The following is a 15,937-nucleotide window of genomic DNA, read 5'->3' on the forward strand; positions in this document are numbered from 1 at the left end:
TTTAAGAAAGAACTGAGCAACACGATTCCGAGGCCCACGAAGTGCAGAAAAACAGACCTGAGCAATGGTCACTGCGCAAGTCTATTTATACGCACAATGACGTCGGCACCAAGACGTAGGCGGTCGAGGGACACCAGCTTGAGGGACGTCAACGCACAGCGCCCTCTACTGAAAAAAACTTCGAGGCAAGCAAGCTGGGATGTAATCTATCAAGATAAGGAATACGTCGGAGGACACAATCCCTTCGAAATGTTTGTATGGCACCAGTTTGCCACTGGACACAGACGTAGCTCCTGGTAGCAGTTGAGCAAACCAGGCTCAACTGGGCAAGGAGCAGGAGCTAACTAGCTCCCACAAATATCGAACCCTGGGCAATACTGTAGCTTTCAAATATTGTTTGCCATTTCTAGGAATGGACGGTAGCAATAAACCAGCAATCTTTCCTCAACCTCTGCAAGGCCACCTTAGTATTCAAAAGCCACTAAATCCCATCTACATAGTCATGGAAATAAACTCATTAAACAGGGCATAACATGATTGGCTCCCATCCTGCATAATCTTGATCCACTATATTTAGGCTCATAATAGCCCAAATCCAATTTCCTCCCAACTCATGATGTATAATTTAGCATCTTATACATTTGTGCCTGCCAGATGCTTTTAGAAAGTTACTCCTGATAATGTCCAGGCAATTCAGGTCACAGTTCCCAAAATTCAACTCTATACATAGAGTAGAAGTATTTTACTGGGTACACCTTTAATGCAGGCTTAATAAAAAGGGTACATTTGTGTCAACACATTTTTAATAGCATATATGATTTTGTAAAGCCCATGCAATATTAGCCACAAGACGAACACCCAAGCAATTTTATGCGGCAACTCCTTCAAGTACTTGTTATTGGAGGGTGAACTTCAGTTTGGGCTGCTTCCTTTGCCCAATTCACCAGAATATCAAACTTCACTGTTTTGCTGATCAGGTAATGTCCATCACAAAATAAATCAAAACACATCCAAGCAGTTTCACTAACACCAGTTCAGTTTTGGCAATTAGTTGCGCATCATTTGCACATACAAGGGCTTGGCCTAATCTTAAGCACATCCTTAAAGGTATTTTGCAACACTTTATTCTACTTCTTAAAAGTCTGGATAAACAAAAGAGTAGCAAAGTGACAACCATGCCAAACGCCCTCTGCATAACTGAAGTGACCTGGTGCTCTTTTCTACAGTCCCAAATTCGAGAGACTGTATTGTCCATATACAAAGCCATATCACATTGAAACGGGCTCCAGTGGAACACTAATCAATCAGATGTGCCAAAGTTTAACCCTGACAACCTAATCAATGGCAGTGTGCAGGCCTAACCCCAGAAAAAGCTCATTTGATTTAAAATAAAAATGGTGCACTTTTTACCTGGAAATTCAAAATGTCATGGAGAAATATCTTCCTGGACCAGTCCATAAGTCTCTAGTGGATCACTTTCCCGAGGTGCATGGAGTGGCAACTGAACATGAAAATGGGTGATCGCATTTAAGGGCCATCCCATTCCTTTTTCCAAGATGGGTACAGGAGTTGCCCTTTTCCATTAAACCAATAGACTCCATATTCTGTATTAAAAACCATAGTCCATTTCAGTAACCAGGCCTTGGGAGTTTCTAGGTTGATTAGGTCCGGATTTACCCCATAGGGGTCTGGAGGCTTTCCCTTATGTTGTCTCAGAGCTTCAGGGATCTCCCAGATCATGAAGTACCAACTCCTGACCGGGAGGACAGTTGGATATTCCAAGTAAACCAGCCAGAGTGTAAAAGCCTGCTTAAAACTAGGGCCACCCTCACATTTCCAGCCCTCCAACCCATCAGAGGAATGATGTAAAGGGCAAATTGGTTGTACCAAAAAGTTACTAATCCCTGGGCGAGATCTGGTTCTCTAAAAATCCTTTAGACTCATTGCACAGTACCTCCTCCGATCAGAACCCTTTGCTACCTCATACAATACAGCCTAAATTCATCTGAAATATGATTGCTTTTTCCCATCCAGATGGGTTTACTTTCTTCTCGAAGCAGGGCATGGTATTTAATACATCCTTTCAGTTTTATTAATAGTCGTTGCTTTGCTCTGGGGTAGGATACATCAAACTAAACTGCCTGGTTGGCAGAGTTCTTCGATCCTGGCTACAGAACCAATGCAATACCTATGAAATCTTTACCAATTTCCCATAGGCTTCAACCTTTAAAAGCCTGGAGATGTTCCCATGCAAGGTCATTAAACAATTCTAATCAAGTCATACTGTATTAGATTTGGATGCCTCCTATCTCCCACTATCAGCAGCAGATCTAACAGTATCCCTTTCTAAAAGGAGTCTGAATGTGGATTCCCAAAAATCAAAGATGCCCAACTAAGAGGTAATTCACTTTCTAAACGCCCGAGTAGTTTGACATAAGTCACCCAGGTTTTCAAATTAAATCAAAGCACACAGCTGAACTGGAGCACAAGGTGGGATTTAATTTGCCATCAAGCCACGATCTACTCCAATCTACTACATAGTAGCTCCCACAGAGTCTACCTGCTTTAACTATTTGGTGGTTGGATAAATTCCTTACCCACTATGTTTCAAGTTTATAATCCTGCCATTTATGGAATATTTCCCACCATTGTAGCAATATCACCCATTAGTATGACGGCAGGAATATCTGATTAAACCCCACAATCTCATCTAAACTGTCTGAAGATAGAGGATCACTGAAATAATGGACTTGTTGCACACTTCCGTACAGAGCCCTTGAGTTAATTATAAAAATTAATTAATGCCCCCACCAATCCAGAACATATTTGGAAAATCAACAAAGACTTTAGAAAATTCCAAAATTAGAACCGAGGAAAGCAAAATAGCTATGCCTAGGCCCCCCTGAGAGGTATCCCTTCTAGATTTCATTGACAGTTTTCAAAGATGGTAACATTTCCCACCTCCAGCAGAGACCCTTCCTTTCCTGGAGACATATTTACTGATCCGTTCCCACCAGTCATGGTCCTCAAGAGTCTTTTGTAGCCCAGCTATATTCCCAAAAGCAATTGTTTCTCAGTGACTTTATATCAAAAAAGGTTCATTACATATATTGATGTGGGGGTGGGAGGTGAAAACATAAAGGGGCGATTGTCTAATGCCAAAACTAAGATCTTCCTTCACCACCCCTTACGCCCTCCGTTAGCATCTTCCCCAATCTTTTTACTACATTTTGCAAACCGTTAAATGTGCTGGATCCACGGTATTAAATATTGCTAACACTGTAGCTGATACAACCAGAGTATCACAAGCATGCATTCTCTGTCCTGCCAATGCACATAGAAAGAATCCTGGTTGGCAAGTCTACAGCCCTAAAACGGCAAAACTATTATGATCTGCAAACCTAGTCCTGTGGCAACCCAGTACCCTTCGTTCAAAGATTATAATTTCCCGCAATCACAAGTACAGTAGATCACAATGGTGTTCTAAAGATGTGGTTGTGTTTGATTTTGCCTCTGAAGTTATAAACCAGTGATAATTTAGATTTTTTTTTTTTTTTTTAAAAGAAGTTAACACAAAGGTACAAAGCCCCCACTTACTTTAGGCATTAGTATTAAAATAAGAGTTTTTTTACATTTTCCAAGCAGTGTGCATCCTTTGATAACTGGTTGGAATTAACACCTCCGATACAAATTCAGGCATTGTAATAATCCACTATCTTTTATTTACATTAATGTAGTCCTCCACTGGCAAGAACACTCAACTTACATGCTTGGTGGTCAGTGCAAAAATACAATAGTTATGGTTCATGTACATTAAAGCCAGCAATGAAATGAGGCAAGAAACTGTTGGGCCGCTCCCTACTATAGTCCGTAATATGCGGTTTAGCAAACAGAAAAAAAGTTTTAAAAAATGTCTTTTTAAAAAAGTCTTGATACTCTTATTAAATGCATCTACCTACATTGTTCAACAAATAACTTGGCCATCCTTTTAAATTGATGCCATTTCCTTAGATAAAAAAATCAATTTGATAGAATTTGCAATTCTCAACATTTTGGGAATTTTCTTCCTTGCAAGTTCAATAGCTCGGACCTTGTGGCTGCCTATGACAAAAAGGTTGGGTTTGAGCATTCACTGCATCCATCGTTTATATTCAAGTGCCAAACAATTAATCCAAAATGTCATTTTATATGCTGAGAATTTTGGTTTCAAGTTCTAAAATGCAGGGGGTAAATTAACAAATAGGGAGGGGAAACTTACTAATCTTGCCAAAATAATAGTTTAACTATAAAAAAGAGTTTTGCCCATCTTTGCTCAGCATTATAAGAGAATGCATTACTTACCGTAAAAGCATTTCTGATGGTTGTATCTGCTTAGATTCACATGCTGTGCATAGGTCCGACATCCAGTGGTCACTGCGGAGTATTGCATTTTGTTTTTCGTAGTCGAAAAGGGGACGTCGACAAGGCGTGTCTGTAACACTATCCCTATAGTGACGTGCGTCGTACCCACAATCCCTCACGCGTCGAGGTCCCTCTGTATTTTTCTGCCCTGAGGGAGCCTTCTAGACGTGAGTGAGTACAGAAAAGAGAAATATAGAAAGGGATGTCTATGTTCCTTCCATCCGAGCGGGGAGGAAGGGTGGGCGCATGTGAATCTATGCAGATACAACCATCAGAAATGCTTTTACGGTAAGTAATGCATTCTCTTCTGATGTTTGTTAATCTGCTTAGAATCACATGCTGTGCATAGACTAGCGAGCAGTACCCGGAGTTGGCGGTGGGTTAAGAGAAGGAACAGTAGAGCAAAGATGTCTTAATACTGCCTGTCCCACCTGGGAGTCAGATCTAGAGTGTGCATCTAGACAGTAGTGTTTTGTAAAGGTGTGCACAGAACTCCAGGTAGCCGCTTTGCAGATGGACTCAAGGGGAACATTTGCAATGAACGCTATGGAAGCCTCAGTGCCTCGAGTGGAATGTGCTCTTGGCTTGAAGGGTAGTTCTCTCTTATCAAGACTGTAACAGAGTGATGCATTGAACAATCCATCTAGATATAGTGGACTTTGAAACAGCATCTCCTTCTCTTCCTGCTGCCACCGAGACAAAGAACTGATTAGTCTCTCAGTGGTCTGGTTCTTTCCATGTAGAACATGACGGCTCTGCGTACATCTAGTGTATGCAGACTTTTTTCTCCCAAGCTGGAAGGGTTTTGAAAGAACGTTGGTAGTTCTATTGACTGGTTTACATGAAATTTCGAGATGAATTTTGGTGCAAACCTTGGGTGTGTGCGTAGAAACACCTTATCCTTGTGAACTGTTACGAAGGGGTCTAGTACAGAAAGAGCCTGTAGTTCACTTACTCTCCTAATGGAGGTGATAGCTATTAGGAAAGCAGTCTTAAGAGTGAGGTCTTTAAGAGTTGCCTTGTGCATGGGTTCGAAAGGAGGGCCCATGAGTCTAGAAAATACCACATTTAAGTCCCATCCGGGAGCTGGGTTAGCTATCGGAGGGTGTATTCTTTTTACCCCCTCCATGAAGGCCTTGATAACTGGTATCTTCCACCACGACACTAAGTTGGGAAGTGGTGTATGCAGAAAGTGCCGCTAGGTGGACTTTAATGGAATTGAAGACTAGACCTGAATCCAGTAAATGGGTCAAGTACAGAACAATGTTAGTGGGAGAGCAGTCAACCGGGTTGATGCTCTTACCTGTACACCAGATGACAAATCTTTTCCACTTGCTAGAATAGCAGTGGCGAGTATTAGGTTTTCTGGCTTCCCTGAGGATGTCCATACATCTCTGCGGGAGTTGTAAATGTCCAAATTCTATGCTCTCAGGAGCCAGGCTGCTAAGTTCATGGTCTGAGGGCATGGATGCAGAGTCCTGCCTTTGTCCTGTGACAGAATGTTGTACTGGCAGGGAAGTTTCACTGGGGGGGATAGGGACATCTCCATCAAGTGAGCGAACCATGGCTGCCGGGCCCACATTGGGGCCACTAGTATCATGGTAACCTGCTCCTGGTGCATCTTGTGCACCACTTTGTTGAGAAGGGGAGTCGGGGGAAAGGCGTAAACAAATTTCCCTGACGATTGAATATACAGACCGTTCCCCTTGGACTGGTTCTGGGGGTACCTGGAGGCGTAACTTAGGCATTGTGAGTTCTCCATAGTTGCGAACAGGTCTATTTCCGGGAATCCCCATTGCGTGAAGACGTCTAAAACGATGTCTTTGTGCAATTGCCATTCGTACTCTTCGGGCAGGGGGAAGTCTCTGCTGAGTTTGTCTGCTAGCAGATTGAGTTCCCCTGGTACATGTTGTGATAGTAGGAACATGTTGTGTTTGAGAGCCCACTTCCATATATTCTGGGACAGCTTGGACAGTCCTGGAGAGTGAGTGCCCCCTTGCTTGTTGAGGTAGTGCATGGCTGTGGTGCTGTCTGTGAGGACCAACACTGTCTTTCCTTGTAGGTGTTCCTGAAAGGCTTTCAGTGCTTTGAACACCGCTAGTAGTTCCACCAGGTTTATATGCTTGGATGCTAAGCTTGGAGTCCACGCTCCGCGAGCAGTCTGATGGGATAGGTGAGCCCCCCATCCTGTGAGGGATGCGTCTGTGGTTAGAGTGGCTTCCACTGCGGGTGTGGCAAAAGTCTTCCCTAATAACAGGTTTTCTTTTGTCCACCACCGTAGCGAGAGAACCAAGGCCTGCGAGACCACCACCAGATCGTCCCATTGTCCGCTGGCCTGACACCACTGGCTGTAGAGCCACTCTTGCATTGGGCGCAGGCGCGCGTGAGGTACCAAATAAATACATGACGCCATCATCCCTAGCAAGCGCATTGCCTTGCGTACCGTCACCTCTCGACCTGCCACATAATGGGGGCTCTGAAACAGCATGTTTTGGACCCTCTCGTTGGAGGGGAAGACGAGGCCGTCCTTTGTTTGAATTAGAGCCCCTAGGAATAGTTTGATTTGGCTGGGGTCTAAGCTGGACTTCTTTTCGTTGATGGAGAATCCCAGTTGGGACAAAAGGTCTACGGTCTTTTGGGTATTGGAGAAGCATGTTTCGTAAGAATCCCCTGTTATGAGCCAGTCGTCGAGGTAAGGGTATACCGGGATGGATAACCTGCGTAGGTGGGCCGCTGCCAGTACTTTTGTGAATACCCTTGGTGCAGATGCTATCCCGAAGAGTAGTACTCTGAACTGGTAGTGCTTGTTCTCTATCTTGAACCTGAAGTATTTTCTGTGCGCTGGCAACATTAAAATATGAAAGTATGCATCTTTCATGTCTAGTGTTGTCATATAATCCCCTTGTGATAACAGTGGGATTACTTCCTGCAAGGTCACCATACGAAACTTTTGGGGTTTGACAAACCTGTTCGCTGGGCGCAGATCTAATACAGGGCGCATGGTTAAGTCCTTTTTGGGTACAAGGAAGTACACTGAATAAATACCTTCTGTTACCTGAGATAGGGGGACAGCCTCTATAGCTGCTTTTTTTAGTAGCTCTTCTACTTCTTGAAGAAGAATGGTGAGGTGTTCCGGTGTCATGCGTCGGTTCCGTGGGGGTCTGTACTTCGGGGAACCGTTGAATTCGATGCAGTATCCGTGGGCTATGGTGGATAAAACCCAGCGGTCTGACGATATTTCCTCCCATGCTGATAGGAACGATGTTAGCCAGCCCCCGACCGGTGATGCATGGGAGAGGACCCGAATCTTCGGGTCATTTGTTGGTATTGGTCGTGGAACCTTTGGGGCTGGAGCTGCGACCTCTTCCTTTGGCACGGCGTTGGCCTCTTTGACTGAATTGGTGGTTACCCTGGTTAGAGGGCCAGTTGGTAGCAGAGTAAAATTGCTGTTGGTTTTGCTGGCGTTGGCCACGAAAGGAGAGTCTATTGCCATAGCCGCGACTGTTAGGGGGCCTAGAAATTTGGTCAAGAGTCTTGATGGTATCAAATTCCTTCTTCGCATGTTCTAGGGCCTCATCAACTGCTTTCCCAAACAGGTGTGTTTGTTCTATGGGCTTATTTATCAGGGAAGCCTGGGTTTCCGGCTTAAATCCCGTATTGCGCAGCCAGACATGGCGTTTGAGAAGTATTCCCTGAACCAGGGAACGGCCAGCCGTCTCTGCGGCATCTAAGGAGTTCTTTACGATGCCCTGGTTTACAAGAGTTCCCTCTGAGATGATATCTAACAGGCGTGAACGCAGGGGTTCTGGTGCGTCCTCTGCTTCGCTGCGCAGCTTGCTCCACTGTGCATCTGCGTAGCTAGCTAGTAGGGAATTGTTATTCGCAATCCTAGTTGAGAAGGCTGCGGAGGTCGTGATTCTCTTCCCAAGTGCATAGAGCTTCTTGCCCTCTGTCAGGTGGTGCCTCACTAATGGATAGTGGTACCCCCGCTCTTTTTCTTGTATTAGTAACTACAAGGGAGTCCGGAATAGAATGTCCTCTGATGTACAAGGGGTCAGAGAACGAAGGGCTGAAGAGCTTTTCTATCCGAGGGTTGACCCCTCAGACTAATGCAGGATTGGAAAGGGAAGGGAAGGAGTTATTATTCTCTTTATGGAAGCCAGGAGCGGAATAGACTGACTAACAGGGGCTTTTCTTTAATAACTTTTTCTACAAAGTCTATGTCAGGAAGAGTTTCCCCTGTGTCTATTTCAAAATGCGCTGCTGCCTTGCGCAATAGTGCATTAAGGGAAGGTTGGTCATCTATGGGAGAGGTGTTTCCAATAGGTGAATCCTTGGGAGGAGAAGGGTGAAAGGCATCAGGGCCTGAGTGCACTGATGGGGATTGCCAAGGCTGCACTGATGGGGATTGCCAGGGCTGCGAGGTGGCTGTATCTTCTTCAAAAACTCATGCACTAGTGTAAGGATCTTCTTCAAACCCCTCTTCCTCATGTTCCTCCTCTCCACCCAACCCCTCATCTTCTTGGAGGTATTGCTCCTCTTCAGTGAGGTTATATACGTCTGTAGAAAGGGGAAACAGTCTAGGGATCTTGACCCTAGGGTCATCCTGGGGCCATTCTCCTGGTCTTGTGTGTGGGTGGGTTTTGGCTTCCCAAAAACCTTTCCATTTTTTCCATACAAGAATGGAGTCTTTCAAGGGTCTCATGGGGGACCCCTGAATAGTCTAGAGGGGGGAAATCAGTGTTTTCGCCTTCCAAACGCTTAGAACGCTCCCACAACGTCGACGAAAGGTTTCCCTCGCCCTCAGAAAAGCCCGGTAGTTCAGAAGTGCCCTTAGATGAAGGGGGCAGTTCTTGGCTACTCTTGTGCTTTTTCGGCGTTTCTATAGCTTTTGGTGCGGTATTCGACGTCTGTTTCGTCGTCCGCTTAAGTTTGTCTTCGGAAACAATTCTCGCCAGGCTCTCGACAACAAGTTCATCGGTAGAGGGCTCTGGTATCGACGTCGCCTGCGTTACGCATTGTTTCTCGACGGTCGCTCTATGGAGCGTTACGTCGGATGTTTTTGAGGTAGCGCCCGTGTTTGATGAAAGCCCAATCGCTGGTCGCAGCTGCGGGTGGAGCTTGAGACCCTTACGGTCTGAGGTAGACGCCGGAGTGCCCTGCGTCCCCTTCGGCGCTGATGGATCCTTCGTCTTCGAAGAAGAAGAGCCATGGGTTGTGTGCTTAGGCCTATGGGGTCTATGTGCGTCCTTGTCGCCGGGGTGTTCATCCCCATAAGCAGGACGTGAGCCGAGCCCGTCGGGGCCGGGGACGGACGTCGAGGAGCGCGAGCGCTCCTTCTGGGGGTTAATGACTTCCGTAACAGACGTCGAGTTATCACCCTCCTCGTCACTTTCTTTAACAGCGGCGGCGGGTGAGGAAACTGACTTCGACATAGCGTAGTCCGCCCACCTCTTAACTTTCCGTTCTTTAAGAGTTCTTGGTTTCAAGAGCTTACAGGCCGCGCAGCGGTCTTCCTTATGATCGAGGGGCAAGCAACGATTACAGAGCTTGCGTTTATCCTTCCAAGTGTATTTGCCCCTACAGCGTGGGCAAAACTTAAAAGGTGTCCTCTCCATAGCTGAGGCAATAATAACTGGTGATAACCCCAAGGGAAAGATAGGGGAGAAAGAAAGACATTCTCAAAGAGAAGATAAAAGCTCGAACCCCCACTCTCCCTACTGTATATGTTGGCCGTCGAGGCCAGGCCACGTGTTCGGCAGCGCCGAAGGATCCCCTCCGTCTCTTCCCCTCCGTCGAAAACCTGTTCGGCGGAGAAACAGCTTCACAGCTAACGTCGAGTGGAGGGATCTTTAAGAATATAATAAGTATAATTAAGGACCGAGGTCCGTAGTAAGTATTTTGCAATGTCTCTCTAGGAGCTCCGCGTAAGGCGACCAGAAGCTGGGCGGAAAAAAACAATCTGAGGGACCTCGACGCGTGAGGGATTGTGGGTACGACGCACGTCACTATAGGGATAGTGTTACAGACACCTTGTCTACGTCCCCTTTTCGACTACGAAAAACAAAATGCAATACTCCGCAGTGACCACTGGATGTCGGACCTATGCACAGCTTGTGATTCTAAGCAGATTAACAAACATCAGAAATATATTTCTCACTCTAGCATTGGTTGATGTAACTAAAGAATGTTACAATTCAGATAGGACGTAGTTATAAAGATAACACGCTTTGGTATGAGATAACATTTTATCCATGTTCAAATCCAATTCTCAGACTGATATTATTAACTGGCATATTTCTTTAAAAAGTGGCCTACCAATGTTTAGGCAAGTCCTCAAAACATTCCTAGCAATGCTACAAACCTGTTTTCATCTTTGCAATTACAAAATTACCTGCAATCTCATCTATCGTGCTAGCCCTCATATCCAACAAGACTGTTCCATTCAGTATGCAGCTCCGGAGCTCAAAGAGACTGTGCAAAGACAGTGTTGCCACATAAGGTTTACTCCATCGATCACCACCATCTTCTACATCTTCCTCAAATTTCAGCCACCTGATATAATAAAATGGTGTAAACGCAGTTAATTCCATATTTCAGTTAAAGTTTTGCAACATACTTAATCACTTGGCTGTCAGGGAACAAGAGGCACTCACACTTAGAATCGTGATCAGGCAGGACCGCAAAATGTAAAGTACAGAAGCTTATTAGAGTCAGAACTTCATATATGCCAATTAGTGGCCAATGTGTGCCACAGAAATCACAAGAGAATGCCCCTATGTTTTCTACTGTAAACTAAATCCATGTTACAACTTACCTTGCTGTTTCCTTCCATTCATATTCACCTCCATCACGGACACAAAGTTCATCCATCTCAGTGAAGAGATCATGAGGAATGTGTTCCTCGTCATCATCTTCTGTTCCCAGGATAAAATGCACTCGTTGGGATGGGGTATCTACATTAAGAAGCAATGAGTTTTGTCAATTTGATGGACCTTGCACCTTTCAGACCGCAAGAAAAGGTTGCGTTTAAGAAACTCAATTTGAAGAGTATGTATTCTTGTGTTTAGTTTTATAAACTTGTATGCAAATGACAATTGCCAAGTATGTTGGGCCAGAGTCAAATTCAAAGAACTGGGAACGAAGGAAAGAGGGACACTCAAGTTGTTGGATTCAAATGTTGAAGAAAGCCAAATGGCCAAGTATAAAATTGGGAAGTAAAGACACAAAGGAATACAACTACATTTCTCACCTGAATCATTTTTGGGAGCACTTCTAGAAAAGACTATGAAAAGACATTTCAAAAGGGAGGTTTGAAAAGATGAGGGTTATTTCAAGAACAATCAAAAAAAGTTTTTACATAAGAGGTATAAGGATTTATGAGCATTTACATTTTGATAATTAGGTTTTAAGGTTAGTCGGGTCTTCTGGCCCGTCGAGACAGGCAGTTATTTTTTTACCCGTTTATCTTGCAATAGCATTGTTTAATTGGAGACACAAAACCACCCCAGGCTTCTCTTTACCAGCAGTCATACATTCTGCACTCATTTGTCTTGAATGGCTCATGTCAGGGATGCCCGTTTAGCCCGCCCACCAGTATGCTACCAGATGAAATCTTTGCTAGTCTACGTTTTGAACGACCTCCACCCACTTATGTACACCTTTTGGATTAATCATAACATGTTTTTGACTACTTTGCACTAGTCTGCGATTTAGCTTTCTGCAGTATCCCCACTGTCCTTTACCAAGCCTTGTTTTATGAAATATTCAACAATGGCAAGGACATCACACAGCCACCTTTCTCTTGCTATTATCATCAAGGTACATTTGACTGGGATCCCCACCTTTATCACTCCAATATAACTTCAGAATAATATTTCAGGAGTACTTCAACGTCAGATCAGTCACAGCTCATGCCTGGGAAACGTGGGACCCCACTTGTGGACTATAAACTGGATTTCTTATTTATAAATTGGCTCAGTGATACCTTTTCCATACTTATGTGCCTCCTCAATGCTCCATCTCTTGGCATAAAATGGTGGCTAACCGAAGTGGCTGTATTGCTCAGATTTACGAAACTACTAATGAAGTAAGTCCTCTGCACAAATGTGACTGGCATAATCCAGCTGAAAGCATTTTATCAAAATGCAAAATAGGCAAAGGACTTGACATTCAGTAGATTATCGGCCACTTTGTTCTCCCAAAAAGTTTAGATTTGCTCTAATCATGGCTCAAAGAGGAGGCCATCGTTTTTCAAAATCTTTTATTCCTAGGAGATCTAAATATGTGGTTGGAGCATTGTGTGGATATTACTCTGTTCACACCAATTTAGTCCCCTTCCAGTGACCTCTACTGGCTCAAAGCGATATTTTTGTAACCAAAAGGTAGGAGCGATCTTCCTGTATTGCATGAAGATACTTTACAGGTCTCAGTCGGATCAATGTCAGAATTTACCATATAATATTCAGCTTAGCCTGTGCCAAGTAGTAAAGAGATTTCAGCCTTCACATTTTACAACCAAATAAAATAGATTGCTCCACAATGAATGATCTTGAACAAATAAGTAATCCTTTCTTGTCATTAATTAATCGAATGTCTTATCTTGTCAATTTGTGTTACAATATTGTCCCACTGCCGTGGTTTGCTCAGTCTCAAGCAGAAATCTTCACCTTTGTTCGCCCCATCTAAGGAGGATTGAAAAAGCTTTACTTAAGGCAGAAAGATTATGGAAGAACTCAAATTCAGATTTTTTTGAAGTATTGAACTATTGCACGAAATATTTCTCAAAAGCGATTTACAAAACAAAAAGCAAAGAAATTCATATATAGCAAGATTAAATATGCAGATGACGAAAGGAAATTGTTTCAAATCATTCAGTGGCTAATCCTTCTGTAGCTCAGTCAGCCGTTCCCATTTCCAATGAGGAAGGTCTTGCATTTAAAGACATTTCTAAAACTCTAAACATTCAAATATTCTGACTTGGATATCTAAGATTAGACCACCTAGAATGCTGCCCTCAATCAGCAGATTTTTCTTCCATAAATTGTTTTGATTTCCTCAAAGATTCTCCTAATGAGAATATTAATTTACTTGAAAAGCAAGTATCAAGCCATCCTGGCTGGGTCAGCTAAGATCTTTACAGACTTTCACAGATTCTATTATTCTACTGGTTAATAAATCATCTCCAGGCATAGTTACTGGCCAACTGAAAGGCTCCATTAGTTCTCTCCCCCCCCCCCCCCCCCATCATTAGACCCTTTAGTGGAAAATAATGAATGTCCATCGACAGGCCTTACTTGGCTGTCAATTTCAGAATAGGCCGTCACATACCAGCTTTAAACTTTTATTGAATATAATTCACCTTTGAAAATCTTGCTTTCGCCCTATCCATGGCATGGAAAATGCCCTACTCAGTCAGGGATGATATTTTGGAATCTGTGGATTATGGAGATATGACACATGCTGAGTTTCAGCAGCATCTGTCACAGTCAATCTGGACTTACTACTTGTGTCTAGGCGACTGTGCAAATTCTAGATGTACTTTAGTCACCAAAGAATAGTGTGATATGGAGTTCCCCTGCCCTGCCCATCAGTTTATCTTCATTACTTACTAACATCTATATTAGACCATGGTTTCATATTTTCATCCAACATGATCTCAGTTACTATTTATATACTGATAACCAAGCGTATATCAAAATTAAAGGCCCAAATTTCCATCTTGGTAACCTTGTTATTAGCCTAGAATACGTTGAATCCTGGTGCCTGACAATTCACTTTAACTGAACCCTTAGAAAAGAGGTAATTCTGTTTGGCTTAAAAGTAAATTGTGAATCACAACTAACATTGGCTGTCCTCTTATTCAATTTGATATTCCTATGTGCCATGCTGCCAAAGTAAAAAATGTGTATATGCAACTCCTTCACAGGGTGTCCTGTTTTATTGATAGGGATAATCTCCCCATGATTTGTTACATTTTATTATTAATTCCACAATAGAATTATATATTCCACTCATTATGGGCATCCCCAGTTATCAGCTGGAACAAATCCAAAAGGTTAAAGTGCAGCAGTTTGTGTGATCTTTAAATTACCTCAATCACTGCTTTGTGTCAATCGTTGCACTGGCTTTCAGTGAAATGCTGCACCATTTTCAAGGTTCACAGCCTACTTTAGGTGCCTTTGTGAGCTTGCTCCTCTTTAACTGCAAAATAAGCTTCTGCTACATAGACAGACACCCTCCTCCACACCCCCTTTCCAATCTGAAGACCAAAACTCACTCATGGCTCCTAAATCAAAGTTTAAACATCAGGGAGATCGCGGTCATGGCACCACAACTTTGGAATGTTCTTCCTCAGGCTAATTGAGCAGGTTCTACTATTTTGCAAAACTGGGAAAATCTTGCTGTTAATCACACTTTACAGCGTTGACAATAATTGGTTGTGCTTTGCGCCTCAATACATTTTAGTTTGTAAATGCCACATACCAAAATTAAAAGGAATATACAAATTCAGTTCATGGGGGCTTAGGGACATTGGAGTCATAATATTTCTGAAGTAACAAAACTGGATTAGAATATAAAAAGAAAACTAATGTGTTGCCATTTCTGGATCTAGTAAACATCTTTAGCAACACAATATTCAATCCTATTTAATTAACAAATGCGGTTCCGCCAAGCATTAAGGTTCAAAAGATTATCATTTCAAGGATTGTTAAAAATTGGAAACCAGCTAAAGCAATGAATACATTCAGTAGATTTTTGGATGCAATGGGGCGAATATCAGCATCATCCAACCAATTAACATTGTCAAGAGACAGGAGTTGAAATGTGTTGTATATTATCATCCCCCATATTGCCAGTGTCTGCCATTTGTTATGTTTCGCCCCATATTTATTGGAATTTATTTAAATCAAACTGTTGTTACAACTGATTTTATTTATATATTGTATCCAGTTTGCACCAACTTTATATAAATATTTTAACGCAAACAAATGAATACTTTGTTAAAAATCAAACAAAAAGCATTCAAGTTAAATAGTCCTCAATTGCAAAGTTCTCCAAAATGGAAATTACTTAATAGAATTGGGCCTAAAAATAGCACTCAGCAAGTCAAACTTGCAACGGTTGCGCTCATCACTTCATCAGGGTTAAGCTCCTCAGACCTACAGCCATGTTTCAGGGTTTCCAGTAAGTTTTCCCGGGCTTACCTAGTGGTTGTGATGGCTAGGCAGTCCAGTGAACCCATCAGGAAATGTGATGGTTTTAAGGTATTATAACACCAAGTGTTCACCTGGAAACCAGTTTATACCAGCCTGTTTCCATCTCTTCAGTCTCTGGTCCTTGGTATGTATTCTGTTACCCCATCAAAAAACATTGAAAACATCATAATCTCTATACAATCCTGTTCCGTCGTTTGGAAAGGATATCCGGGTGAAGCAGTCCAGTATACCCGAGGACACAGACTCTTTCCAGAGGGGATTTGCGATGGACCGAAGAAACATTGTCATTACCAATGTAAATAAACTAGAGTGGACTG

At 43.1% G+C, this 15,937-nt stretch overlaps 1 protein-coding gene across 5 annotated transcripts in view; it reads right to left on the bottom strand.

Annotated features, from left to right (window-relative positions):
• Positions 1-15,937, bottom strand: part of SLC4A7 (solute carrier family 4 member 7) — a 1,353,206-nt gene that overhangs the window by 1,082,901 nt on the left and 254,368 nt on the right. For all 5 annotated transcript variants that reach the window (XM_069648779.1, XM_069648778.1, XM_069648775.1 and 2 more), the window contains exons 4-5: positions 11,219-11,357; positions 10,796-10,956 (exon numbers count right to left, since the gene is read on the bottom strand). In XM_069648779.1, the coding sequence (XP_069504880.1) occupies positions 10,796-10,956; positions 11,219-11,357 (300 nt within the window). The remainder of the gene's footprint in view (positions 1-10,795; positions 10,957-11,218; positions 11,358-15,937) is intronic.

This window comes from Ambystoma mexicanum, chromosome 2q, assembly GCF_040938575.1.
Source record: "Ambystoma mexicanum isolate Mex_15411 chromosome 2q, UKY_AmexF1_1, whole genome shotgun sequence".
Classification (NCBI taxonomy): Eukaryota; Metazoa; Chordata; class Amphibia; order Caudata; family Ambystomatidae; genus Ambystoma; species Ambystoma mexicanum.